We start from the raw sequence: 26,734 nt of genomic DNA, 5'->3' as shown, positions 1-26,734 counted from the left end.
TCGTGTGTCGGCTTGCTACTTCATTCTAGCTTGATCGGTAGAGAGATTATCCTTTAGCAGCTGTAGGAGTTTGTCCCTATCAATTAAATATTGGTTGACCTGATTTACCTTGGCCGAGCCAATTACATACTTTGGAATCACAAGGGCTGGCCGGCCATACAATGCTTCATGTGAGGCAAATTTTGTAGATGAATAATATGTAGTATTATACCATCATTCGGCCCAAGGAAGCCATTTCGCCCACTCCTTTGGCCGGTCATTGGCGAAAGACCGAAGGTACGTCTCTAAACACCTATTCACCACCTCTATTTGGTCATTAGTTTGTGGATTATATGTTGTGCTCATCTTGAGTTTGGTGCCTTGTAACTGAAATAACTCGGTCCAAAATTTACTGGTGAAGATCTTGTCACGATCACTTACAATGGACCTTGGCATCCCATGCAGTTTAACAATATTTTTTATAAAAATCTGAGCAATACTAGCAACAGTATAGGAATTTTGTACAACACAAAAATGAGCATATTTCGTAAGTCGATCAACCACCACGAGGATTGCGCTTTTACCTTTGGAAGGTGGCAACACTTCGATAAAGTCCATAGAGATGTTAGTCCACACCAAGTCTGGTATGGGTAGTGGTTGTATCTTCCCTAGACTCGCTATTGTTTCACCCTTTTGCTATTGACATACATCACATTGTGCCACATATTCAGAAATATTTTTTTTCATCCATCTCCAATAAAAAATTTGCTTCACTCTTTTGTAGGTTCTCAGAAATCCGGAGTGCCCCGCTGAAGGTGTGGAGTGCATTTTGTGCATGATGATTTTGATGCAAGGGGAGTCGGGTATAAGCACAATGCAACCTTTGCAGTGTAGATCCCTCGAATCCCAGGTGTAGTAGGCTATTGTGCTTGGATCCTCATCCAATTTTTTTATGATATTGTTGATCTATGGATCCTTCTTCCATTCCTCCCTAATGTCCTCGAGGAAGCCGGTGGTAGGAAGGGAGATGGCTAAAAATTTAACTTACTCAAGTAGTCGTGAGAGTGCATCTGCAACAACATTTCTTTCCCTTTTTATAAATAATTTCATAATCAAATCCTAGAAGTTTGGTTATCCTTTTTTGCTACTTAGGGGATGATATCTTCTACTCCAAAAAGTACTTGAGGTTTCTATGGTTAATTTTAATTTGAAATCGTCGGCCGATCAGGTAGGGTCTCCACCTCGTTACTGCGTGCACAATGGCGAGCATCTCCTTATTATATATTGATATTTTTTTATGGGAGGGAGATAACGCATTGTTGGTGTATACGAGTGGTTGACCATCTTGCATGAGAACGGCTCCAATTCCGACTCTAGATACGTCGACCTCAATGATGAAGGGTCGGCTGAAATCTGGTAGTGCTAGTACCGACGTCGTCGTCATGGCTGCATTAAGTTTGTCGAAGGCAACGGAGGCTTTGTCTGACCATTGGAAGGCGTCTTTTTTCAATAGAAAAGTGAGGGGTGCATTGATCTTCCTATATTCCTTCACAAATTTTCGGAAGTAGCCCGTTAATCCAAGGAACCTGCATAGTAATTTCACGTTTATAGGTTTCGGCCAGCCCTACATTGCTTCAATTTTTGTTAGGTCTGCCACCACTCCTTTTCCTGATACTATGTGCCCAAGGTACTCTACTTTTTACTGGAGAAAGTTGCACTTTGCCTGCTTAACAAAAAGAGTATTCTTCCGAAGGATCGTCAAAACAACCCGTAAATGCTGAAAGTGAGTTCAGGAGAAGGGTTGCAAATGAGAATATCATCGAAAAATACTAGCATAAATTTACGAAGAAAGCTCCGAAAAATATCGTTCATGAGACTTTAGAAGGTTGAAGGAGCATTAGCGAGTCCAAAAGGCATTACCAAGAATTCATAACGGTCGTTATGTGTGCGGAATGCAATTTTTGGAATGTCGTCTTCAAATACCCGAATTTGATGGTAACCAGATCGGAGGTCCAATTTCGTGAAGATTCGAGCTCCTTTTAACTCATCAAGATGTTCATCCACCATTGGTATTGGGTACTTGTCCTTGACGATGATGTCATTTAAAGTTCGATAGTCGATGCACATCCGCCAAGTTCTGTCCTTCTTGCGTACAAGTCAGTGAGGAATAGGGGTTGCAACTTGGTCAAATCACCCCTGTTTCAAGCATCTCCTTTACAATTTTTTTAATTTCATCATTTTGGAGGTGAGGATAATGGTACAGTCGAGTGTTCACTGGTGGTTTGCTTGGAAGAATTAGAATCCGATGGTCATATTGCCGAGTAGGAGGAAGACTGCGCGGTTCAGCAAAAATATTGGCAAATTCAGTAAGCAATTGGGCGAGATTTTGACCTTCAATTTCTATTTTCTTCCCCTCTAGTTGCTGTTGGAGATGCATCAAAAAGTCACCATTTACCTTGTGTAAAACTTTCTCCATTTGCTGGGTCGAAATGGTAGTTATGTTGCTTTCGCGCTTCCTACCTAGGATGATATGTTTGCCTTTATAATAGAATTTCATAATTAATTTAGAAAAGTTCCAAGAGACGTCACCTAGCATCTTCAGTCATTCTATGCCAAGCACGGCCTCATAATCATCAATTGGTAGGAGGAAGAAGTCTGTGACAATTTCTTGGTCTTGTAGTAATAGTTCCACCCACGGGCATCTTTGGTCGCACTTTAGGATTATGCCATCGGCGACCTTTACGTCGAACTTGCTGCACAAGATTAGCCCATTTAAGCCTCAATATTAAACAAAAAAAACGTAGCTTTAAGAAAGAAATCCCTACTCCAATCATCGAGATGATAAATCGCAAAGTAACCCATCGCCACTCCAAACGGGATAGGTTAGATTATGTGGTCACTAAAGATCAATTCACGACTCACTAAAGCGTATCCGGTGGCTGAATATGTTAGATTATGTGGTCCTATTTAATTCAGTAAGATATATTATAGATATGATTGGATTCTGAATATGATTATTGGCTAATAAAAAAAAGTCCTCTATGGGCTAAGTGTGCATCTGAGTAGCATCTCAACAAATGAGAGATTAAAGTTTTTTTCTCTCAATCTCCCTCTCCCCTAATCCCCTAATCCATTAATTTAGATGGTCCTATGAAAAGATAGAAAGAGATGAGAAGGATCTAGTTCTCCTTGCAGATCCTTACATATTGATATTTCAGATCCGAAGATGAAGCATTTGTAGATCAGATAAGGTTTATTCTTCTGAACAACAAGAAAGGTATGCATCGTAATATTGTTAGATCCAATTTATTTGATTTCAATCTTGGCATAAAAGTTTTTTCATATTACAGATAACATGATTACAGATTTTATGCTAACAATTGGTATCAGAGCCAGGTTCTTGATATCAAATATATTAGATCTATTATTTTTGTTTACGATGCCTGAATGATTCGTCGGATATTATTGATCTATTTTTCTATATGATTTGCACTATTACTGTTTATGAGCAATGTATAATTTTATGCTTGATCGATGAATTTACTATTTACTACCATCGATGTTATTGAGACGATCATCTCTGTTGATCGTTGTCGACGAAGGGTCGTGTATCACCCCGCAACCGTGCATCACTGTCGTGTGCGGATAGCGATCTGCTTGCGAGCGGTGGCGGGCACCACGAGAATCCTGCACCGCCTGTGAATACGGTGACCGCGGAAGGCGACGACTGCCTTATTCGATTATGATATGAATTACAATAAAGGTCTTATCATTTATAGGATATTTTAGATTGTATTTTATATTTTTATATTGGTCCTACAGCCACCAAAGTGACCTGGACTGATAATTTATAAAATATATTATGAAATTAGTCCTAAATGATATTAAATAAAAATAATATTCACAATGGCAGTATGAATCAGGATAAAAAAATTTAGTGAATATTATTTGTAATTTATATTCATAAGTTTTATCTGACCAGTAGCTACCAAAGTAGCTTGGGATTATAGGTTTATGGGATATGAATTACAATAAAGTTCATGTCATTCATGGGATATTTTAGACTGTATTTTATCTTTTTATATTGGTCCTGTAGTCACCAAAGTGACCTGGACCAATAATCTATAAAATACATTATGGAATTCATCTTAAATGATATTAAATAAAATAATATTCACGATGACACATATAATTATGAGATTTAGATAATCTTAAAGGAGAATCTATTTTAAATAATTATGTGATATGGTATGATGATACTGTTTTGGATATTCTTGTAGTGTAGGGTTGTATACCCAAAGGCAACAACACTATTCCACAAGGATGATATCAGTCCTCCATAAGTGATTTTGAGTGAACACTAGATATATTAATATTTCACCCAAAGGTGAAATATAGATAATATCAATAGTTCATCATATTTTGGAAACTCAAAGCATTAATGTTATATTTTTATAGTGGTACTTCCTTTATTGTATTTCTATAAATATCCTTATATTTTCTGAAATAAATGGCTTGAGCATATACAAGTTGTATTGAGTGAGTGAGACCTTGATCAGATTAATTAAACAGAATATAATCTTAATTACTGAAAGTTCTGTGAAATAAATAATTGAGGTGACTGATCAAGAAATGTATGAAAGACTCAATTTTATGATACTTAGACTTCAGTACAGTTTACAACTAGCGCATGAGAATATCTAAGGATCAATTTAAATTTTCTAATAAGTCATTAGTTGACATTTTACTATGATAGTATTTGAGGAATTTAAAATTATATCCTCAAAATAAATGATAAAGTTGTAAGCTCAAGACTCATAATATTTTGAGTATTACTCAATGAGTAGGTAACACTAAAATAAGGATGAAGCGTAAATCCACATGAGTCTATAATTACTATATAAACTCATAAAAGAATATCTTCACAATAAAGTGTTACTTTTGTAGCAAATAAAGTTACGTGAAGAAGAAATATACTATAAGATTTGATTTGAAATAAAAAAGGTATAAATATAACCTTTATATGGTTCAAATCAAATATTACAGATATTATTGATGGATTAATTTAATGCTTCATCATATATTACCAATAATAGATATTCATTAAAATAAAAAGAAAAATGAAAAGGGAAAAAACCAAAAGAGAATGAGATATTTATCATTATATGGAATTATCTTAAAGTGAAAGCGATATTAGTTTATATTTATCGATTATATCTAAAGATGATTCAATTTGATAAATCTTGAGGATCCATGCTTCTTATAATTCTGGGAATTTAAGTTTTTTACCTAGAATTATTAAAATATTATTTCTCTTTTGGTGGTTGTAAACTTATTGTGATTCAATAAAATTAACTTTTGAATTCTGTATAATAGTCTATACAGAATTAATATGAATCATAAGTTTACAATAATCTTACAATTAAATATTGAAGTGAAATGTAGTTTTATAAACTCTTGAGGTTATATTTATCACTCTATACTTTTGTCTCATTAAAGAGAAATATTTTATCACCATATAAATAATCTGTTGAGATATGATTATATATATCTAATTCATGTAAAGTCTATGACCATTTACACTCTTGAAGTGTATATAAATAAAGTTGATAGACAATTAGATAGAAAAGTCAAGATTATCATATCTGAAAAGGGTAATAAATTTTATGATATTTATGATGAACCCAATTATAATTCTTTTGCTAGATTCTTAGAAAAATAAGGTATATGATTTACCAGATATGTTACAGCAGAATATGATTGCTGAAAGATATCATCGTACCTTATAGATATGGTTAAGAGTAATGATAAATTATTCTTTTGTACCCAAATTAATGTGAGAAGAAGCTCCAAAGACAACTATGTATATCTTGAATAGTGTTCCTAGCAAGTAAATTACATGACTTCTTTAAGTTATGAAATGATAGGAAACCTAAGTTAAGATATTTACATATTTAAAATTGTCCTATGGAGATAAGGATCTTCAAATCACATAAAAGAAAATTAGATTTAATAATTATTTCTAAATATTTTATTATTTATTCAGAAAAGTTTAAAGGGGTATATATTTTATTAGTCTAATCATAGTATGAGGATAATTAAATCTAGTAATGTAAGATTCCTATAAAATAGCAAATTAGTGGAAGTGAAAATCTCAAAATTTAATATTGATATAGAGGAGATACAAGTTAATACTCCTTTATTATTCGAGAGATTGTTGTTACTCAAATCATTGAATGATTTGATAAAAATAAACAACAAAACAACGTTACTAAACTCCCACATTATATTGATATCATTATTAATGGTCTTGTAGAACAACCATAATTGATAACTTTGAGAATATCTCAAAGGGGAATGAATCATGTCATTTATGGTTATTATATTACATATCTACAAGAATTATATTATGATATAGGAATCAGAATGGATCCCTTATTATTGTCACGGGTCATGAAAAGTAATGATTCTGAAAAGTAATATGATACAATAAAAAAAGAGTAAAAATTAATAACCAGAATGATGTCTGATAAATTTATCGAATTGTTCAATAATAGTAAAAGAGTCTATTATATAAATGTGATTCAAAGGACAATGCCGAACGATATAATGGTCAGACTTCTAGTTAAAAGTTTTACTCATAAAGAATGTATCGATCATAACGAGATTTTTAATGAACTCATTAAGAATCATCATGACATTAGTGATTCATTATGAGTTTGAATTATATCATAATGATATGAAAATATTTTTTAAAAAATCTAGCTTTATATAGGTTATTTTAAATGATTTATAAAGAAAATGATAGAAACATAAAGTTTGGTATGCAAATTTAGGAATTCATTTATGACCTTAAACAAGCTTCAAGATAATGATATATAAAGGTTCTTGATATTATTATTTCAGATTTAAGGTAAATACTATTAATCAGTATTTATATCAGTGGAAGCAAGTTTATTATATTAGTCTTATATATGGATAATATTTTACCTTACCAATAATGATATTGATTTATTATACTAAATCATGAAATTTGTTACTAAGAATTTTAAGATGATTGATATGAATAAGACATCTTATATTATTAACATTGAGTAATTCAAGGATAGACCTCAATTATTATGAAGATTATCTTAGAAAGGATATATCAATCGAGTCTTGAAAAGATTTTAATATACAGCTTTGTTTAGTCAATCATAAAAGTAAAGTTTTAATCAATAGTAAATGCTTTAAAATGACTTGAAAAGAATCAGATAAAGAAGATATTCTTTGTATATGCGCAGTTGGAAGTCTATGCTCAAACCTATGTTAGAAAAAATATCAGTTTTTACAGTTAAAATATTAGATATATATTGGAGTTATCCAGAAGTAAAAACACTAAAGGACTACAGAGAAGAGAAAGTAATAAGATATCTAGAAAGGACAAAGGATTATATACTCACATATATAAAATTATATCAACTTGAAATAATGATATTTTTTAGATGCTGATTGTATAAATTACCTCAATAATAGGAAGTCCACCTTATGGTTAATATATATATCAATTAGAGAAGTAATTTATTATTATTATTATTAGAAGTTGATTTTGTGGCATACTTTAAGGCCATTAATCAAATTTTTTACTGCAAAATTTTTATCTCAGGACTTGGTGTAGTCAGACTCAATTACCATGTCATTGAAGATATTTTATAACATTGTAATAGTTTTCTTCTCTAAGAATGACAAGTACTATTGCATCTATATGCATTATGGTATAAAGTACTTGATGGTTAGAGAAGATGATTCTATAAACATCTAATATCAATTAATTACTTGAGTTCCATTGTATTGATTGCTAATCTATTCACTTAGGACTTACAATCTAAAGTATTTTAAAATAACATGTTCTTATGATTGAGTTTGTGAGCAATCCATAAAGGATATGGTGATGCATGTTTGAGTGGATACTATAATTGATATTCTTACTTATGTACTTAAAGTTATTTGTTTCTGCTATCCTGTTCACAATTATGTATGTACATATTATGGTTGAATGTGGTGCTAGAAATGTCTTGACAAGATAAATTATAGAGGTCATTTTGGACTGCATTAGGAAATGCTAACAGTATTGTGGTACATAAAAGAAAATATAACACTGATGGTATATAACCACTATGACTCATATTGTTAGTCAGACTTAATGTAGTATTATTATTATTATTGGACTTATTGGCCTATTTTTTAAAACTCACGAGCGTATATATAGTTTTTCCAAAAATTTCAAAATCCAATTGAGTCAAATTATTTTAAATAAATTTTATTTATTTATTTTTTATTTTAAGTCTTTTTTATCTTATCAATTATTGGGTCAAGTGGGAGAATGTTAGATTATGTGGCCCTATTTAATTAGGTAAGATATATTATAGATATGATTGGATTCTGATTATGGTTATTGGCTAATAGAAAAGAAGTTCATGTTAAATTAGAATTCCTCAAGAGATAATCTTGATGGGAGGAACTCTCCTAATAACTTATCCTAGACCCTTTGCTCGGAGGAGAAGGATCTAGTCCTAATAACTTATCCTAGACCCTTTGCTCGGAGGAGAAGGATCTAGTTTTCCTTGTAGATCATTGCAGATTGATATTTTAGATCCGTAGGAAGAGAGGAGAAGGATCTAGTTCTCCTTCTTCTGAACAACAAGAAAGGTACGCATCATAATATTATTAGATCTAATTTATTTGATTTCAATCTTGGCATAAAAGTTTTTTCGCATTACAGATTTTATGCTAACACAATAATCGTGACGTTCAACTCGAAGACGTTGCTGTCATTGACCAGACATGCACAGAACCCGTCCACCGGGTTCTTCATGAGATCTGACCCAAGAGAAAGCCAACAAGCCATAAGCCTTGGGGAATCGGGCAAGAAATATTACACATGAAAATAGCAACAAAAAGATCGAATCCATACCCCGGAGCTACTTTTGCAGTAGAAGGCTAGCCTAGCTCGTCGCTGCCATGAACGAGAGGGAGAGACTCTCGTCCGACCCTTCGATTGAGAGAGAAAGAAGGAGAGGAGAGCAGAGAAGATCGAGAATTCGGAAAAAGGAAACGAGTCTGCCAAGAGCATAATGGCTCGGTACTCAAATCATTATGTAATTAATTATTTTTAAAATTTTCATCTCTATATTTTTAAAAATTATATTATGATTTCTATACTTACAAAAATAAAATATTAAAATCACTGTATAAGATTAAAAAATAATTTATAACATTAAAATTATAACAAGGAGGCATATTAGAACTATATTTCAATTATATTTTTTTTATATACTATGGAGACAATTTCTGTTTTGAAATATAATTTGCATAAATAATAATATACTAAATAGTGTCCCTCGTATTTGCAGTTGTGGCGAGTATCATCATCTAGGATTACAGTGTTTTTAAAGGAGATCTCTCACCTAAGATCATAATGCCATCAAGTTAATGACCTAGTTTGTGTCGAGCAGAAAGATCCAACTAATAGCATTTAAGCACCACGATCACCACAAAACCATACTTGCAGCAGGTTGACGAGTAAAGATGAGCTAAATGATCTAATAGTTGTCAGAGATCCATAAGTTTGGCTCAAGCCAGTATTTCAAGTTCAAAGATCATCCCTACCTCACAAGTGTCTCATTGCTTAAGAAGCAAGAACCATGGAGCTTCAACAAAAGCAAATACATGGTTGAGGATTAACAGGGCATTTCATGGTAGTAGTGTTTTGCGCAACCGTAGGGAAGCAGTATTCACTAAAATGATTGGGCCTCCCAACAAGACCATTTCAAATTCTTGTTAGCTGTGCTTAGCCAGGATGGACTCCACGACACCTTGAGCAATGGGATGATAAGTGTCACGAGCCTCGGCAAAAATTCTTCTGGCTGACATCTTCGCTTCCTCTGCACTGCCTTGCACTAGTGCAGTGTACAGAGGACGCAGATACTTCATCCTTCCCACTTGCTTTAATGTCCTCTCAACTTCCGCAAAGTACTCCTTGCACCCAGATGAGATAGCCAATTGAAGGAATGCAACTTTAACCTCATAGTCCCTGGATTCCGACAGCCGGTAATGTGCATCCAAAGCAGCAATCTGGAGCAATGAAGGGGCAGGAATTTCATTTCTTTATTTCACATATAAAACCCATGATTCTTTTGCCACTAAAAAGAAAAATTAAAGATATATCAATATGACGTTACGTGAGTTACCTAAAGATCCAAAACAGATTCAAAGAACATAGAAAAGGGAAGATCCTAAGTATGAACCTTAGATGTCACGACGATATTGTGTTTTTACTATCTAGGGTGATGAAGGTTCAGATCACAAAAACATTAATTTTGCTTGCAAAAGATAAGATTGCAAACATTAACTCTCCCCAAAGATTGACGGGATCCAAGGAATTATTAAACAATGATGGCATGAAAGTTGATAATAACCAATTAGCTCATCAGGAAAAGCAATTGTTGCAAAAACGAGATTAGTAAATGACTTATTAGCCAATACAAATACAAGATATGTTCGTTGCAAGCCAGAAAAGCTATCAGCATGTACAAAAGCTTCTGAAGCAGTAAACAAATCATTTGGGCATTAGTTGGGAATCAAAACATGACGATGACACTCATCTTAAATAAATCATTTGGTGTAAGCTGTTGGGAGTCACATGTTCCCAACATGCACATACAAAACATTTGTGTCTGTACACGCGCACACACACACACATCCACACACATATATATATAACAATGATCAGAGCAGGGGAAGGCAGTTAATGATCTTGATGGTGACGGAGAAATTATCTGACACCAAGTCAGGAATTGCTCGTGGTCACAATTTTCCTACCAGCACAAATTTCATGGGCCATAATATGATGTTGCTGATTGACCTCAGTTTGTCAAATCAACGGTTGTCACACAATAAGAATATATGACTATGATCGCAACACTCAAAACTAGTCCCCCACCTACTTGGCATCCTATTATAATCATGATCAAGGTTTGCTGAACCTAGCAGTTCAGTATGGTTTGGATGGTATTTACTGATCCAACCACCAACCTGTATACGAACCAGCCAAAACCAGGCAGTCCGATCATGTTCTATATATGTATGTTTCTTTTAACTAAGTTTTGGGACAACTCCTCACGCTCACAAGAACGTCTTCACACATAGGCACCCGACTTCCTCCTCTTCTTCCTTCTTCCACATCCTTCTTCCTGTTCCCCACTCGCTCCCCAATGGTACCACAGAAGTTCTAGTGTCCTCACACAAAGTATGTCGAAACATACCCTGTCGCATACTGGTCCAACCATGGACCGACACAGGTCCATTTCCCGAAACTGCAATCCTTGATCATAATGGCTAATACTAAAACTAAATTTGGCAACTATAGCTAGTTTGGTTAAAAACAGCACAAGTATATCAAGATCAAATATTGTGGAAGAAATATTTTACATGGTTCTTCAGAATTACAGTATTGTGATGCTAGCCACTATAAATGTAAAACTTGTATAGCATGAAAGGATTTTTTTTTTCAATTGAGTATTTGTGGTGTATGACCTAACTTTATGCATTTTATAATTTTCTTACAGATAAATTATCATATGGTTTACCATAGGTATTAAAAATATACTTTTAGTGGCTAAAAGCTGACACTATGGAGAATGAAGATTCTGTCTCAGCATTCAAACTTTGCAGACATCTGAATTATTTTAGTATAAAATCTCAAAGACTCAAACTTTTGTGTTTTTATATAAAAAGAAGTAGATGTAAACAAAAAAATGGAGATTCTGTCTCAGCATTCAACCTTTGCAGAGGTCTGAATTATTTTAGTATAATATCTCAAAGAGTCAAACTTTTGCATTTTTATATAAAAAGAAGTAGATGATAAAACGAAATGTAATTTAAGGAAAAAAAAAAATCTTCAAGCTGAATCAAGCAAATGACCCCTAAATTTCAGAATTTCAGCATAAAAATTGAGAATCAATGAATTAGGAGAGAAAAAGATTCAAACGCAAACAATTGGCAGTCTGGAACCAGCAAAGGGTTCGTATCAGTAACAGTGTCCATGTCTGTTAAATATTTCAAGACCATTCAGAGATCATAAACAGCCTTTCCAATGTGATAGATAGTTTTGAAAGTGCATGATCGCACCCATACATTGACCAACTATGGAGCTAAGTTTTACATCTATAGCCGGATTGCATCATATCTTTGGACTGTTCCCCATCCAGCAGAGAGAGAACTGACAGTCAAGCTCTTGTGTTTTCCCTACTAATACTGAATTTGAGAAACTCAACTGACCCAAACCAAGAAACCTGGATCAGTTCAGTGGCCTCATTCGGTTATAAGGTAACAGCCAAGCTTTCATTTTTTTTCCCTTTATTCTAATACTGAATTCAAGAAACTGGACTGACCCAAACCAAGAACCTAGTCCAGTTCAATGGCCTTATTCGGTTTGGTTTTAGGTTAGATTTCTTAAAAACTGAAGAGCAGTTTGGTTCAAAATCCTGGTTCCAAACAACCTAACTGAACAGAATATACCCCTGCAAAAGACTGCTTGCAAATAATTTCAAACACTACGCAAACATCCATGTGTGCCAACACACACACACGACAAAGCACAATGCATTACACTAGATGAGTGTGTCTAGATACAAGATATTTGATCAATTTGATCATTGTGTATATGCATTTCCTCATCCTAAAAGACACCATCTCTAGGCCAAGTGGACAAGTGGCACTAATACCATCTTCTTCAGGGAAAAATTATCATAGGGCAAGAGCTCTGATACCAGAATTACTTTGGCCCAACGATTAATTTCTAGGGAAAAAGGTCTCACACTACCCAATGTCAAAAGCTTAGATGATAGCATCAGACCGTGGGAGACAACACTATCAAACTGACTCTAATTCTAGGAATCACTCCTGGTATTGTCGGCTCACATCAATGAGGTATATTGTGGTAAAAAGTTCTTTTCATTCAACTATGATGATCTCAGATTCCAACTGACGCACCTTTCACTTTCTATATAACCCAAGCACTAGAAGAAATATGACATACAATAAAAAGTCATAACTCAACATCCATGTCATCTAAATAATGTCATCTACCATTCTTGGACGATCTTAATTCTGCTTCTGCTTTGAGAGATAATCTTTATTGGCAAATTCTCCAAATGAAATTAATTCCCATCCTTATAGAGCATCTTCAATCAAAACATTCACAATCACCATTCCTTTTTACCTCAACATCCTTTTTAGCACAGGACACCGCTGGCAACTTATCATATTTATACAAGTGCCCCTAAAATAATTAATTGATTCTAAAGATAAAATTAAAAAATGGCTCCTACATCCAAGGTTCGCAATTTTGGTCCATACCGGTATATCGAGTCTTGCTCGGTATGATATGTACTGAGGCATACCAATGGTACGCCAGAGCATACCGATGGTACAACTAAATGAGTTGAAAACCCTTCAAAAATATCTGAAAATTTGAAAAAAAAAAAAAGTTAAAATAGGATTTTTTAAGTTAGAAACAAATATAAATTTAGTATAGTTTTAGCAAAAATAATATAAATTAGGAAAGAATAGTATCACATATCTTGATTAGAGTGTTCTAATCAACAAATCATTGCTTTGTTGAGTTTAGGAGAATGAAAATCAGTTTAAGAAAGCTTAAGAAATTAAGAGAATGAAATGAGTTGAAAGAGGGGGAGGAAAGAGTTTAAAAACCCTTTAGGTTGCCACAAACAGTCAAATTGACCATTTAAAATAGGGCAATCTCAGCCCTTGATCAGTAACAATCGAAATCCGACCGTTACCGATCAGTATAGGTCGATAGCGATCGAATTTCGATCGCTACCCACTAGTACAGGTTGGTAGCGATCGGATTTCAACTATTACCACCTGATACAGAACCTATATCACTTAATACAAGGTCAAAAAACTGGTACCACCCGGTAGAGGGTGGTCTACAAACCTCTCGGATCAGTATGTACCGTCTATACCGGGCGATACACATCGGTAATGCAATCCATGCCTACATCATAACCCACTGCAATCTTTAAAGCTATAGAGATATAAGATATGAATCCTTTTATATGAAAATTATAATTACTATTTATATCCCATAATAATCATATCATTGTATATTTTTATCAACTATTCTCCATTATCTTGAGTTTTCTACGTTATATGTATTTTACATTTTCATATTTAATATTTCAATTTCTAATGAAGTTAAATATCTTTTGAAACCATCTTCTCCAAATCTTGCATTGATAAGATCCTTATACACTGAGCCATTTTCTTAGATAGTTAATGAAGTACAAAAGGAATCTTTAACAAATATTATATTTATTTTCCCAAGTTTAATTTTTAATGGGTTCGATCTTTGTGCTACTACAGATACATTAAATTGCTGCACTCCCGAAACTCCTCAAAGTTTTCTACTAAATTATGGATAATGACATATTCATCATTTTATTTAAAAAGTAAACATGAATATGAATAAATGGCATTCCTTACAATAAATCTGCAAGTAAAAGATGGAGAGATTGGTATGAAGTGGGTGGTAAATCCAGCTTCGACAAAAAACCAAGTCACAACCAGACCATTTTGAGTGGTTCAGGTCCAGTGCAGGGTTTTTTGTATAAAAGCCCCTCATTAATAAGTTTTAAACCCATCCCAACAAACCCTCTTTCTCAGTCACTAAATCAACAGCCTCAAACATCACAACCCTAAACTTTGTGCCCAAGTTTGTAATAGCCCATCAACGGCCATTCAACCCACCCTGCCTAAGATCGCTAATCCTCCTCCTCTCCGCCTTTTTATTCTCGTCCTCCCCACTTCTTGATGTTGATTGGGTTGGTATGCTGACACAAAGGGTCCAATACCAAAATTTTAAACCATGGATCATGTGCACATATATAACGGTTCTATTGTTGAATCTATCGTGATAGTGGCTGCAAATAGGATAGGCACTGTTGAGACATGAACAAGTCAAAGTCTGTGAAAAAGGCAATGAGATAAATTAAAATATTTGCAGAGCCAAAAGTCTAAGTAAAATAGATAGCACAAGTAGGAGCTTAAACAACTGTCTCTGAACATGCAGCCATTTAGAGTGCACCTTTCAACATTGCAGAGAAATGATGAAGAAAAAGGTGCTGATCAATGTAAATAAGCAGAAACCTAAGAGCTCTAGTGAGTAGAGTAACTAGGCCATCCAACGGGCCTTTTCTTTCAAGTAACTTGGTTCCTTAGCATTGATCTCTCGGTAGATGAACGGGACTCAACAACTCAGAACTTCTAAATGACTTCAACAAAGAAACTTACAGAGCACAAATCAGAATAGGTTGTTTAGCAGGTGAAATAGGTCATTGCAATATCAGATGTGAAGTATTGCACTAATAATTCTCCTGCAGCTATAAGAATGATAGCTAGATAATTAGTGTATGTATTAGATTCAGAAGGATACTGAAGTATCAAACATTTATATCGATGCATTTATAGAGAACAAACTTAATAGAGATGTTGAAGCAGGTTGCTCTGCTCCACCACAGTACATCTTGGTGGTGCTTACTGCTGTTATTTGCTCACTCAAATGAAAAGTAACTCAAGAAAGGACAATACACTTAACAATGATACCTGAGATGGTTCAACAGATTTGGGCAGATTCTCAATATAAAGTTCCCACTCCTGCCCACTCCAGTTTGCCACCTCCTGCTCTTTTGGAATCTTTCCAAGTTTAAATTCATTGGACAGTGACACAATTTTCGAGTATATTGAAGACAGTGGCTCCATAGCATCTGGGGGGATCCCTGTACCCTCCACCCACTGTTTAAGATCGATCTGATTTTCTATCCCAGGTAAATTTGCCTTCAGAAATTCAAGAAATGTCTCTGTATCGATGGATTGGAACTTAAATTTAGCTATATATTTCTTCAGAAATTCATCAAATGTAGGACGCCCAACCTATAAAAGTCAAGGTCGACCAGATGTAAAGGTTTGGATATTAGGAGATCTGTGCAGGTTACTGAGCCCGAAATCTAGATCAAGTATAACATTTAGACTTTAACCTGTCGTTCGATTCGCCAGAGGAACTGGAAACCTTTCTCATATGGCACTTGGGAGTATATTTCATCAGGGTCAATCCCTTCCAGGTTAGGCTTCAGCTTTGTGAACTCCATATTGTCTTTAAACCTCTCCAACTCATCATTTAGTCCCCTCCATCCAATTCCCATGTTCAGAGCCGCCGTCTCCTCTCCCTGCACCACCTCCACGATCCTCCTCTCAGCATATGTCGTAAATCCCTATGAGAACATTAAAAGAGTTATAGTATTTGATGTGTCCATATGTGAATCAATGGCAGAATCAGGAGAAAAAGTTGGAAACGTTCATAAAAATCGATGTTTAATAAGTTAAGACATGAACCGATGGAAGGGAAATATTGGAAATAGTAAAAGTTCCAATCTCTGATGTGTCAACTAATGAGACAATGAAAAAAATCTGAAGAATTGAAAACAAACAGAAAGACAATGCTTTGTCTTTAACACGACATTCAATTAAAGAATCAGTTGAAAAATAAATTGCAAACATACAAAAATTCAATCTTTGATGAGTAAGTACATAATAAATTGAATAATCAGTAGAAATATTGAAAACACGTAACAAAATTCTATCATTGATGCGTCAATACATGAATCGATCGAAGAATCAGAAACATAGAATCAAAACTTGGAGAGAGACATGTTGTTAGTTAACCTCGTTGAGCCAGAAGTGCTCGTTGGTCTTGTTGGTGATAAGGTTGCCAGTCCAGCTATGGGCGAGCTCGTGGGCAACCACCTGGGCCCCGGAGGCGTCCCCCTTGATGACGGTGGGCGTGAGGAAGACCATCATGGGATTCTCCATGCCGCCGTACGGGAAGCTTGGAGGAAGCACGAGAAGATCAAAGCGGCCCCACTCATATGGCCCAAAAAGTGCCTCCCCGGCACGAATCATCTCCTCGGCGCCTGCGAACTCTCTGGCAGCAGCGTCGAGCAGCGCTGCCCCGCCCTCGGCGTGGACACGGGTGCGGAGGCCAACGTCGCGGGCCGCAATGTCCCCAGCGGCAAAGGCGAAGAGGTAGGCCGGGATGGGGCGATCCATGATGAACTCCTCTACGGAACGGCCGGGGGCGCACCACAGGGCATCGGGGCAGGCGGAGCCAGCCTCACCGGGGACGGGATCACGGGGGGCGGCAGCGCGGGCGGCGGCCATGACGGCGGTGAGAGGGTGAGGAAGGTTGAGGCGTGCGGAGAAGACGAGGCGTGCGGCGGGGGTGTCCTGGCAGGGGAAGAGGGAACGGGCGTGGATGGACTGGCACTGGGTGTAGACAAAAGGGTGAGCTTTGGAGGCGGTTTGGGCAGGGGATAGCCACTGGAGGGCGGACGAGGAGGGGGAGGTGGAGAAGACGACGAGGGCGGCGGACTGGGCGGAGAGAGAGAGGGACAGCGGCTGGCCGAGGACTGGGTCTGGTGTCGGATCAGAAGGGAAAGAGAAGGGGATGGGGGCGTTGGTGTGAGGGTCGAGGACGGAGTGGATGACGAGGGAGCGGGTATCGAGGAGGAGGGGGCCGGTGTGGGCCGCCGGGAGCGTGAGCAGAACAGAGCCATGAATGGTGCGGGCCGCGAAGTCGAAGTAGAGGGTCAGTGCCACATGTTTCGCCAGCGGCTGAGAGGATTCCGTATACGAGTGCGGATCTAATCGTGCCATTTTCGATCGTGCTCTTGCTGCCGCTGCCGCCGCCGCCGCCGGGTGCTGATCGAGGCTAGACAGGAAAGTAGGTGGAAGATGAATGGGGCAGGAGAACAAAGGAAAAATACTTTTGCTAATTGCTACCCGTCTACGGCCACTCGATGTACCTTATGACCGAACCGACGTGGGCCCGCGAACCGGAGCGACACGAGCTTTGTCTCTGCCCTCGAGGAACGGTTCAGGTGGAGTATCATAGCGTAGACGGGTAAGAAAGAGCATCGCTCTCGAAGAACGTCTTTCTATCTTCCAAAAGAATCAAAATATTCTTAGCATTTTGCTTTTAGATTTTTTTTTCAAAAGATATTCCTTTTTCATATTTTTCGAATAGTGTTTTTTTTTTTCTAATCTCCGGTATATTGTTGATTTGACAATCAGTCACCAACCTACTTTTTATTATCTTTTTCTTTCTTTTTCTAGTCTCAGTTAAAGTACCATGTTTATTTTTTTGATATTGTTGAAAAACGATATAACTAAGTTATTTTCTTAAGTTGATTTCATAGGAATCATAAGTATTTTTATGATATTTTTTATAAGGATACATAAACAAAGTTCATAAATATTTTTTAATACTTTTCAGTTCATTGTTCTGTAGTACTACAGTTTTTTATAATAGAGTTACTATTTTTGAAAATATGTCAAAAACATTATAACTCACATAAAAGTGGAATTATTTAAATATTTAAAAATATTTATTTTAAAAATTATTGTCCATAAAATAAATACTCAAATAATTTGACTTTTATATTAGTCACAGTATTTTTGACATGATTACAATGTTTTTGATACATTTTAAAAAATATCATAACTTTATTACAAAACACTATAACAGAGGAAAATAGATTTTAAAAATATTAAAATAATATATTTATAAATTTTACTTATGCATTCTCATGAAAAAATTAAAAAATACTTAAGATTCATAGGAATTTACAGTGATTTTCTACTAAGTTACTATGATTTATGAAAATACTATAAGCCAATAAAAAAAACCATAACTAGGGTTAGAAAAACGAAATGGGAGAAAAAATTATTTTTTTTTTTGTTTATCATTCTTCCATAATGGATGGAAATAAATATTATAAGGCTTTCCAAATATATATAAATCTAATTTAAGGCTATAGGGAAAAAAAGAAGGATTTATTACACTTTATGTTCAAATGTACAAAAAATTAATTTCATTCAAAATGGCTTAAACTCTCAAACAAATCATTTATGAAATATGAGACCCTAAAATAAAATTGATAGCTATGGTTGATTGATATTTAAATTAATCAACATTATGTCATAATTTTTTTTAATAGTTATATTTGTAAGGATCGTAAGACGATTGGGAGGGGGAATTAGTGCATTCAAAATAAAATTTTAATTTAAACAATGATCAAAAAAATATATATCAAAAATACGTTTAACTTAGAATACGAGTAAGGATAGTGAGCAACTAAATTAGTTAGTAATAGTAAGGTAAAATATAAAGAGAAATACAAACTAGATTTATAATAGTTCAATCATCCCGATCTGTGTCTATTCTTGATTCCTCTTCCCTCGATGCCACTTGCTTTCATTACCGATCTTATTTTCATTGTGTGAATATCAACCACCCTTTTTAAGAAAGAACTTTTATACCTCTTTTTTACAATAAAATCTCACACCTCCTTTAGAATGACTTCTAAACTTAGGAAAGAAGAGAGTCGATACTTTTCAAGAGAGTTTATAACACTTTTATCCTTGTGAATTCTTACTCTTTTCTTGCTTCATCAACCAAGCATGAGTAGAGGGTTTATAGATCCCAAATAATTTTAAAAATGAAGCTAAAAATGTTAGGATCAAAAGGTCAGCATTAAGAGGGAGGGTGAATTAGTGTAACAGTAAAATAACGTCGGTTTAAAAACTTTGTTACGATAAAACTGGTTTCATAAAGATGTTAACTTGAAAGCGTGTTCGTTAGTGGATGTAAAGAGCAAGTAAGGAGGTTTGCAGTTAAAGTAAATTGCACAAATAAATTCAAACTAGATTTTTAGAGTGGTTCAGTCGTCGTGACCTACATCCACTTCGCTGATTCCTCTTCCATCGAGGCCATCGGCATCCACTATTGGTCTTCCTTCAATAGGCGAAGACCAACTATCTTTTACACCCCTCTTCTCCTTTTCACGGGTTTAGGAGATAACTCTTACAAGCACTCACACTCCTCTTACAGAATTCTAAACTTAGAGTGGAGGACGGAATTTCTAAAGAGATAGCAGCAACGTTTTCTCACTTTTGAATACTCTGTGCTTGTATGTTTTAACCAGGGATGAGAGAGATATTTATAGGCTTCGAGTTGATTCAAACTTAGAGCCTAAAAACATCTCATCCCGGGTTTCCCGAGCACGGGAGGTACCACCGCCTGGGGGGCTATGATGGGCGGTACCACCTCCCAGACTGGCGGTACCGCCACCTGACACAGCCTCGAAGATGTGCCACGACAGTGCCACTTCTTGGGGCACTGTTTGGGCCTCTTATTGGACCCAACATAGTCCTTACATAGGCCAAGCTGGCCCCTAATTGGGTTGGCCCAAATCCAAACCCAATTACGTGCTAACTACGATTCATAAGACATTTGCTAAGCTAAACAAGTCCATATGCCTTGGTTTCTTCCGGCGATCTTCTAGCGAACTTCCAACGATCTCTCGGCAATGTTCTAGCGGACTCCTGGCAAGCTTCTGGACTTCATGACAATCTTCTTGGCGAGTTCTAGCAAGCTTCTCTAGCAAGCTCTGAGACTTCTCGACTGGTTCCGTCAGAACTTCCGACGAACTGTCACGGCCTTAGCTGGAATTGCCGAAGGCATGAGGCACCCTTGCGGCCAAGACGCGAACTTAGCTTGCGTTGCCTAAGTCGCAAGGCACCCTTGCGGCAAAGACGCGAACTTAGCATGCGTTGCCTAAGTCGCGCTTCACCCTTGCGATATTGCTCCGCAAAGATCAGCCCACTTGCAACCTCTCGTAGGTCCCGAAGGACCTGTAAAAGAGAAAGTTGATTAGTTCGAAAGAACGAGCGACGGACAAGTCCCGATGTCTCGTGAAAAGAGGGGAAGCTTTACAAGCAATTCAGCAAGCACCTTACGTGCACAAAAGAAAAGAGGGAGAGGGGGAAATCAAGGGCTTTAGAAGGTTGAACGAACAACTACAAGCCCACAAATAGCTGCTCACCGAGTCCCGAGCGCGACAACAAGTTCCCGTCAAGGCAACGTGCGAACTTGCGAATGAGTGTTCAACGCCCGGTACTAGCGGTGGCACCGCCCAGCACCCGAGAGGTCCAACGGTGGCACCACCAGTACACTGTTAGTGTCAGACACTGACAGGCGGTGGCACCGCCAGCATCGGGAACGAAAGAGAATTCAAATTTTGGAGCCCAAATTTAAATCCTCTTGAGGCCTATAAATACCCCTTAATTCTCAGCTAAGAGAACAACTTTTTGAGAAGTAATAGATTGAGAAAAAGGTCTTAGAAAAGTCTTAGCAAGTCTTGTTTTCAATTTGTTAGAGTGTTCACCTCCTTCTTTCTTGCTAAAAATTTGTAAGAGTGTGAACCGCTTATAAAAGGTTGTAAGAGGGGTATTTGTCCTTCCCGTTCAAGAGATTTGCTAGTGGAAGGTGGGAGCCTTATCGAAGAGGGCCTCGCAAGTGGATGTAGGTCATTTGACCGAACCACTTTAAAATTGGCGTGATCTCTAGTTTGCATTTTCTTATTACTATTTACATTACTGCAAACCTTCTTACGTGCTTTATTTCCTCATTACCTTTGCTGCACACCTTTACGAACACGCGTTCAAGTTAAGCTTTTCAAGTTCGATTTTTATCGTATGAAAGATTTATCAAAACCAACATTTTAATCTGCTCCACTAATTATCAGCTTAGCCGCCTCTTCTACTGAATAGTGTAGGGGAGCAGCAATGAAAGTTGCATACTTTGAAAACCGATCGACCACCATGAGTATCGATCCGAGTCTCCCTATAAGTGGCAAGCTTAATATGAAGTCCAAGGAAATGCTCTCCCACGACCTTTCTGGTACGGGCAATGGCTCCAAAAGTCCCATCGGCTTCCGTTGTTCCGCCTTGTCTTGTTGGCAAGTGAGGCACGTTCGAATATATTCCTCCACATCAATCTCCATCTTCGGCTAGTAGAAGGCCCTCTCCACGAGAGCCAACATTCGGTGAATACCTGGGTGTCCAGCCTAAAGGGAATCGTGACACTCTTTTAAGAGTTCACGCCTCAAATTGTCCACCCGAGGAATATAATTCCCTTTTGTGTACACGAGTCCCTCCTGGACCCAAAATCGTCGGGCCTTGCCTTCTTTGATGAGTTGCATTAAGATGACTGCCTGGGGGTCACTATACAGTCCATCCTTGATCCTGGAAAGGAAGTTGGAGTGCAACTGACTTGCTTGGCCTCTGCCCTCCAATTGTACGGCATTCACGTGTTCCACTTTCTGACTCAGCGCATCAGCCACGACATTCGCCTTCCCGGGCTTATACTCCATTGCCATATCAAATTCAGCCAGGAAGTCCTGCCATCGCGCTTGCTTTGGGGAGAGCTTCTTCTAAGTTTTGAAATAGCTCAGAGTGATGTTGTCCGTCCTCAGCACAAATCACGACCCGAGGAGGTAGTGACGCTAAACTCGTAGACAGTGGATCACTACTGTCATCTCCTTCTCATGCACTGGATACCACCGCTTGGTCTCGTTGAGTTTGCGACTCTCGTAGGCCACCGGATGACCCCCCTGTATGAGTACTCCCCCAATAGCGAAGTATGAAGCGTCTGTATGGACTTCAAAGGGCTCTCCATAGTCCGACAATTTGAGCACTGGTTCTTCCAGAACAGCAGCATTCAAATCTTGGAATGCTCTTTCACATTTGTCAGACCACTTTCAAGGCTGCTCCTTCAGTAACTCCGTCAGTGGAGTTGCATGCTTGGAGTACCCTGCTATGAAGCGTCGATAGTAGTTGACGAAACCAAGGAAGGATCTCAACTCTGGCACCTTCTTTGGAGTTCGTCATTCCGTAACCGCTTGCACTTTTGATTTGTCCATGTGAATGGAACCATCACTGATTCGATGCCCTAAGAATAAGATCTCTGTTTGGGCGAAGTAGCATTTCTCCCTTTTTATGAACAAAGTGGTCTCCCTAAGAACCTTGAAAATTGTCCAAAGGTGCTGAACATGCTCCTTGAGCGTTTGGCTGTATATGATGATATCGTCTAAGTAGACGACCACGAACTTATCCAAATACTCTTTGAATAGTTGGTTCATGAGAGTGCAGAATGTGGCTGGAGCGTTGGTTAAGCCGAAAGGCATCACCAAGAACTCAAACGCTCTATACCTGGTTACATAAGTAATCTTCGCTTCGTCGCCTTCAGCAATGCGCACCTACCAATACCCCGACCGAAGGTTTGAGTTTTGAGAAATACTTAGCTTTGCCCAACTGGTCAAACAAGTCCGCGATGAGCAGGATGGGATACTTATTCTTCACTATCACTTTGTTAAGGGCTCGGTAATCGACGCATAGTCGGAGGCTCCCATCTTGTTTCTTTTAGAAGAGAACTGGAGCTCCGAAAGATGCTTTAAAGTTGCGAATGAGACCACCGCTTAGCAATTCACCTAATTGCTTCCTAAGTTCTGCCAACTCTGGAGGGGACATGCGGTAGGGTGGTCTTGCTGGAGGCTTCACTCCTGGCTCCAGCTCGATGTTGTTATCCACGCCCTTGTGTGGTGGAAGAGTCTTCAGCAACTCGGGTGGCATAATGTCATTGAACTCTTTCAGGACGTTCGCTACCACAACAGGTTCTTGAATGACCTTCTCGTCAAGTGGCTTTAGCTTCATCATAGCCACGAAGGTTAATTCCCCTTTTCGTACCCCTTTCTTTAGTTGCAATGCCGATATATGTTGCAGTTCCTTGGTTCCTCTCCGAGAGACAAGAACCATACAGGGATCGTCGCCTCCCATCATACACAAGGAGTTTAGGAATGGCATAGGCACCAACTTTGCCACGTGCATGAACTCCATTCCAAGAATTACTTGGAAGTCGTCCAGTGGCATTGCCATCATGTTGGTGTTCCCACTCCATGTTCCGATCTTGATGAGAACTCACTTTGCCAATCTGGAGATTCACCTGGCCTCCGAGTTCACCACCTTCATTTGACTTGGGCTCTTCTCCAAGATCAACCCAAGTCGCTTTGCTTCTCGATCGGCTATAAAGTTGTGGGTAGCACCCGTGTCCACAATTGCACGAGTCGTTTGGCCATTGAGCTTTATGTCTACATACATTAGCTCGCCACTTTCTGCTTTTGGTTGTCTTGTCTTTGGGTTCTCCCCACTTGACCCCGCATGGCGTTCAATAAACGCATGGCTCCCATCCGGGGTCCTTGCGACTCCTCATCGTCGCTGTTGGCTTCAGAACTACTCGAACTAAGAGCGATAGCCTTGCCCTTGTCCGATTTTGGAGGGTGGATGGAAGCTGTTAACGCATTGAGTGTCTGTTTTTGTGGGCACTCCCTCACCATGTGTGGCCCTCCGCACAAGAAGCATCCGCTAGGTTTCGGGGCCTTGCCTTTCGGGCTTGGCCCTTTGTGGGAACTCTTCTTCTTTTGTTCGCCCTCGAGCTCCTTCCCTCGAGAATGTTTTGGAGGGCGATTGCCTGAAGATTATTTCCTTCTCCCTAGGTCTTCGAAAGAAATAAAGTCGGTGAGCCTTTCTACAACAGTAATTGCCCCGATCACATCGGTGACATTCCTTCGATTTAGTTCCTATTAAGCCCATGGCTTCAAACCATCGAGGAAGCTAAATAACTTGTCCTTCTCGGACATGTCCTGTATGTCCAGCATTAGTGCAGAAAATTGTTTCACATAGTCTCGAATGGTGGTACTCTGGCAGAGTTGTCTCAACTTCCTTCTTGTGACGAACTCTATGTTCTCCAGTAGGAACTGAGTTCTCAACTCCCGCTTCAAGTCCTCCCATATGTCAACCCAACACCGACCTTGTTGGATCTCCTCCCAACGGGTTCGCCACCAAAGTTTCGCATCTCCGTTCAGATACATTGTTGCTATAGAAACTTTGGTATCTTCAGAATCGGGCCTCGTAGCTCGAAAGTATTGTTCCATGTCGAATAGAAAATTCTCGAGATCTTTGGCATCTTTAGCCCCTCCATAACCATGAGGCTCGGGTGCCCTCAAGTTTTGTGGTGGTGTAACGCGGGTGTTGCTTCCTCCCGCATTTAGTGCTCTTGTGAGCATGGCCACCTTTGAAGTGAGTTCCGTCACAACATCCTGTAAATGTTGCATGGAGTCTTTGGTGTCATCAGACAGTCGGTCGACTAGGACCTCGACCTTATCAATCCTTGACTCTGCTTCCTCTTGTGAGCTCTCTACCCTAACAAGCCTTTGTTGGCCATGGTAGAGTTCCTCCATGCTCGCTTCAAGAACATCAAAGCAGGTTTCCACCGTTGTGAGTATCTCCTTGTGACTCTTTTTCCCAGTTGGCGCTCCAAATTGCGCCTCCTTTGCTCGTGGAGAGTAGCCAACTTCTCGCTCATCATGTTCGCTGCCATGCTCCTCTTGAGCGGCTCCAACAGCCTGAGAGCGAGTGTACACATGCAGCCCACCTGCGGCTGCTTGGGGCACGGGTCCGGCTTGCCTCGTCTCGCTTGATTCGCCACGATGCTTTGCCATGGTGAACTTGCGAAGTTCCTTCGTTGCTCGCTCGAAGTGTTTGCCCGCTCTGATACCACAATGTCGCGGCCTTAGTTGGAATTGCCTAAGGCATGAGGCACCCTTGCGGCCAAGACGCGAACTTAGCTTGCGTTGCCTAAGTCGCGAGGCACCCTTGCGGCAAAGACGCGAACTTAGCATGCATTGCCTAAGTCGCGCTTCACCCTTACGATATTGCTCTACAAAGATCAGCCCACTTGCAACCTCTCGCAGGTCCCGAAGGACCTATAAAAGAGAAAGTTGATTAGTTCGAAAGAACGAGCGACGGACAAGTCCCGACGTCTCGCGAAAAGAGGAGAAGCTTTACAAGCAATTCAGCGAGCACCTTGCATGCACAAGATAAAAGAGAGAGAGGGGGGAAACAAGGGCTTTAGAAGGTTGAATGAACAGTTGCTCACCGAGTCCCGGGCGCGACAACAAGTTCCCCTCAAGGCAACGTGCGAACTTGCGAAGAAGTGTTCAACGCCCGGTACTATACCGAAGCTCCATCCAGCCCTGTGCCACCCGGGGGGTTCCAAGGGGCTGAGATGGCTGACGTTTTGGTGAGCAAAGGCTGATTCTAGAAATCAGCCCGTGACACACGAAAACGGAGCTGTTTTGGGCTGTTTTGGGGATGTTTTACTCGGTTCGGTGAGCGGTCGCTTTGTAATGTTGTAGCTTGTTCGAACTTATATTTTTACAAGAAAAATGACCCAAAACCAAGACAAAATATGCTGTCAAGCAGCTGTACATGTAGGTGTGAGCGATGAACGATTCATTAAATGGAGTTGTTGCGAGTGCGCGACGACCGTTCATGACAGAACGTCCGGACTTCCGATGAACTCTTGAACTCCCAACGAAGTCACGTCCTTGACTCCGGGACTTCATTTTGCTTTATGTCTTGCTATCGTAGTTAATCCTACATATGCAAAAACATACTTCGATCTAGACAATTAATACTAAGCATTAATCATGTTGTCCGGCATGTCATTGGTCCCTCGACGCTTCGTCCGATTCTTCGGCGCATCATCCTCTCTTGCGGCCTATTGCTCAATCTGCCAGTTGACACTGCAACTCTAATATCCTTGGTGCAATATCCGCTCTTCTTGGCCTGATGCCAGAATCCATGGCCCGAAGCCTTCTGTCGATACGTCGACCGATCGACTCGACATCTAATCTTCTAACATGTTTTATCCCGGCACAACATGATTTTTCCTGTTTTA

The 26,734-nt window shown here is 38.7% G+C and overlaps 1 protein-coding gene across 1 annotated transcript; it reads right to left on the bottom strand.

Moving 5' to 3' along the window:
* Nucleotides 1-9,533: 9,533 nt before the first annotated feature.
* Nucleotides 9,534-17,880, bottom strand: LOC103981833 (leucine aminopeptidase). The gene is made up of 4 exons (XM_009398580.3): nt 16,762-17,880; nt 16,077-16,310; nt 15,646-15,972; nt 9,534-10,092 (listed from the first exon to the last, which is right to left on the bottom strand). Exons 1-4 carry the CDS (start codon nt 17,749-17,751, stop codon nt 9,799-9,801), a joined length of 1,845 nt encoding a protein of 614 aa, XP_009396855.2. The 5' UTR covers nt 17,752-17,880; the 3' UTR covers nt 9,534-9,798.
* Between the last annotated feature and the right edge of the window lie 8,854 nt (nt 17,881-26,734).

The sequence above is a fragment of the Musa acuminata genome, chromosome BXJ3-4, assembly GCF_036884655.1.
Source record: "Musa acuminata AAA Group cultivar baxijiao chromosome BXJ3-4, Cavendish_Baxijiao_AAA, whole genome shotgun sequence".
Classification (NCBI taxonomy): Eukaryota; Viridiplantae; Streptophyta; class Magnoliopsida; order Zingiberales; family Musaceae; genus Musa; species Musa acuminata.
Note: the sequence above shows the minus strand (reverse complement) of the source record. Positions and strands in the feature narration are given on the sequence as shown.

Coding starts and splice junctions, on each gene's coding strand:
- LOC103981833 (XM_009398580.3), bottom strand. CDS start 17,751: ATGGCACGATTAGATCCGCACTCGTATACGGAATCCTCTCAGCCGCTG. Junction 15,973..16,076: donor TCTGGCGAATCGAACGACAG/GTTAAAGTCTAA, acceptor TGACTTTTATAG/GTTGGGCGTCCTACATTTGA. Junction 10,093..15,645: donor AATCTGTTGAACCATCTCAG/GTATCATTGTTA, acceptor TCATTGCTCCAG/ATTGCTGCTTTGGATGCACA.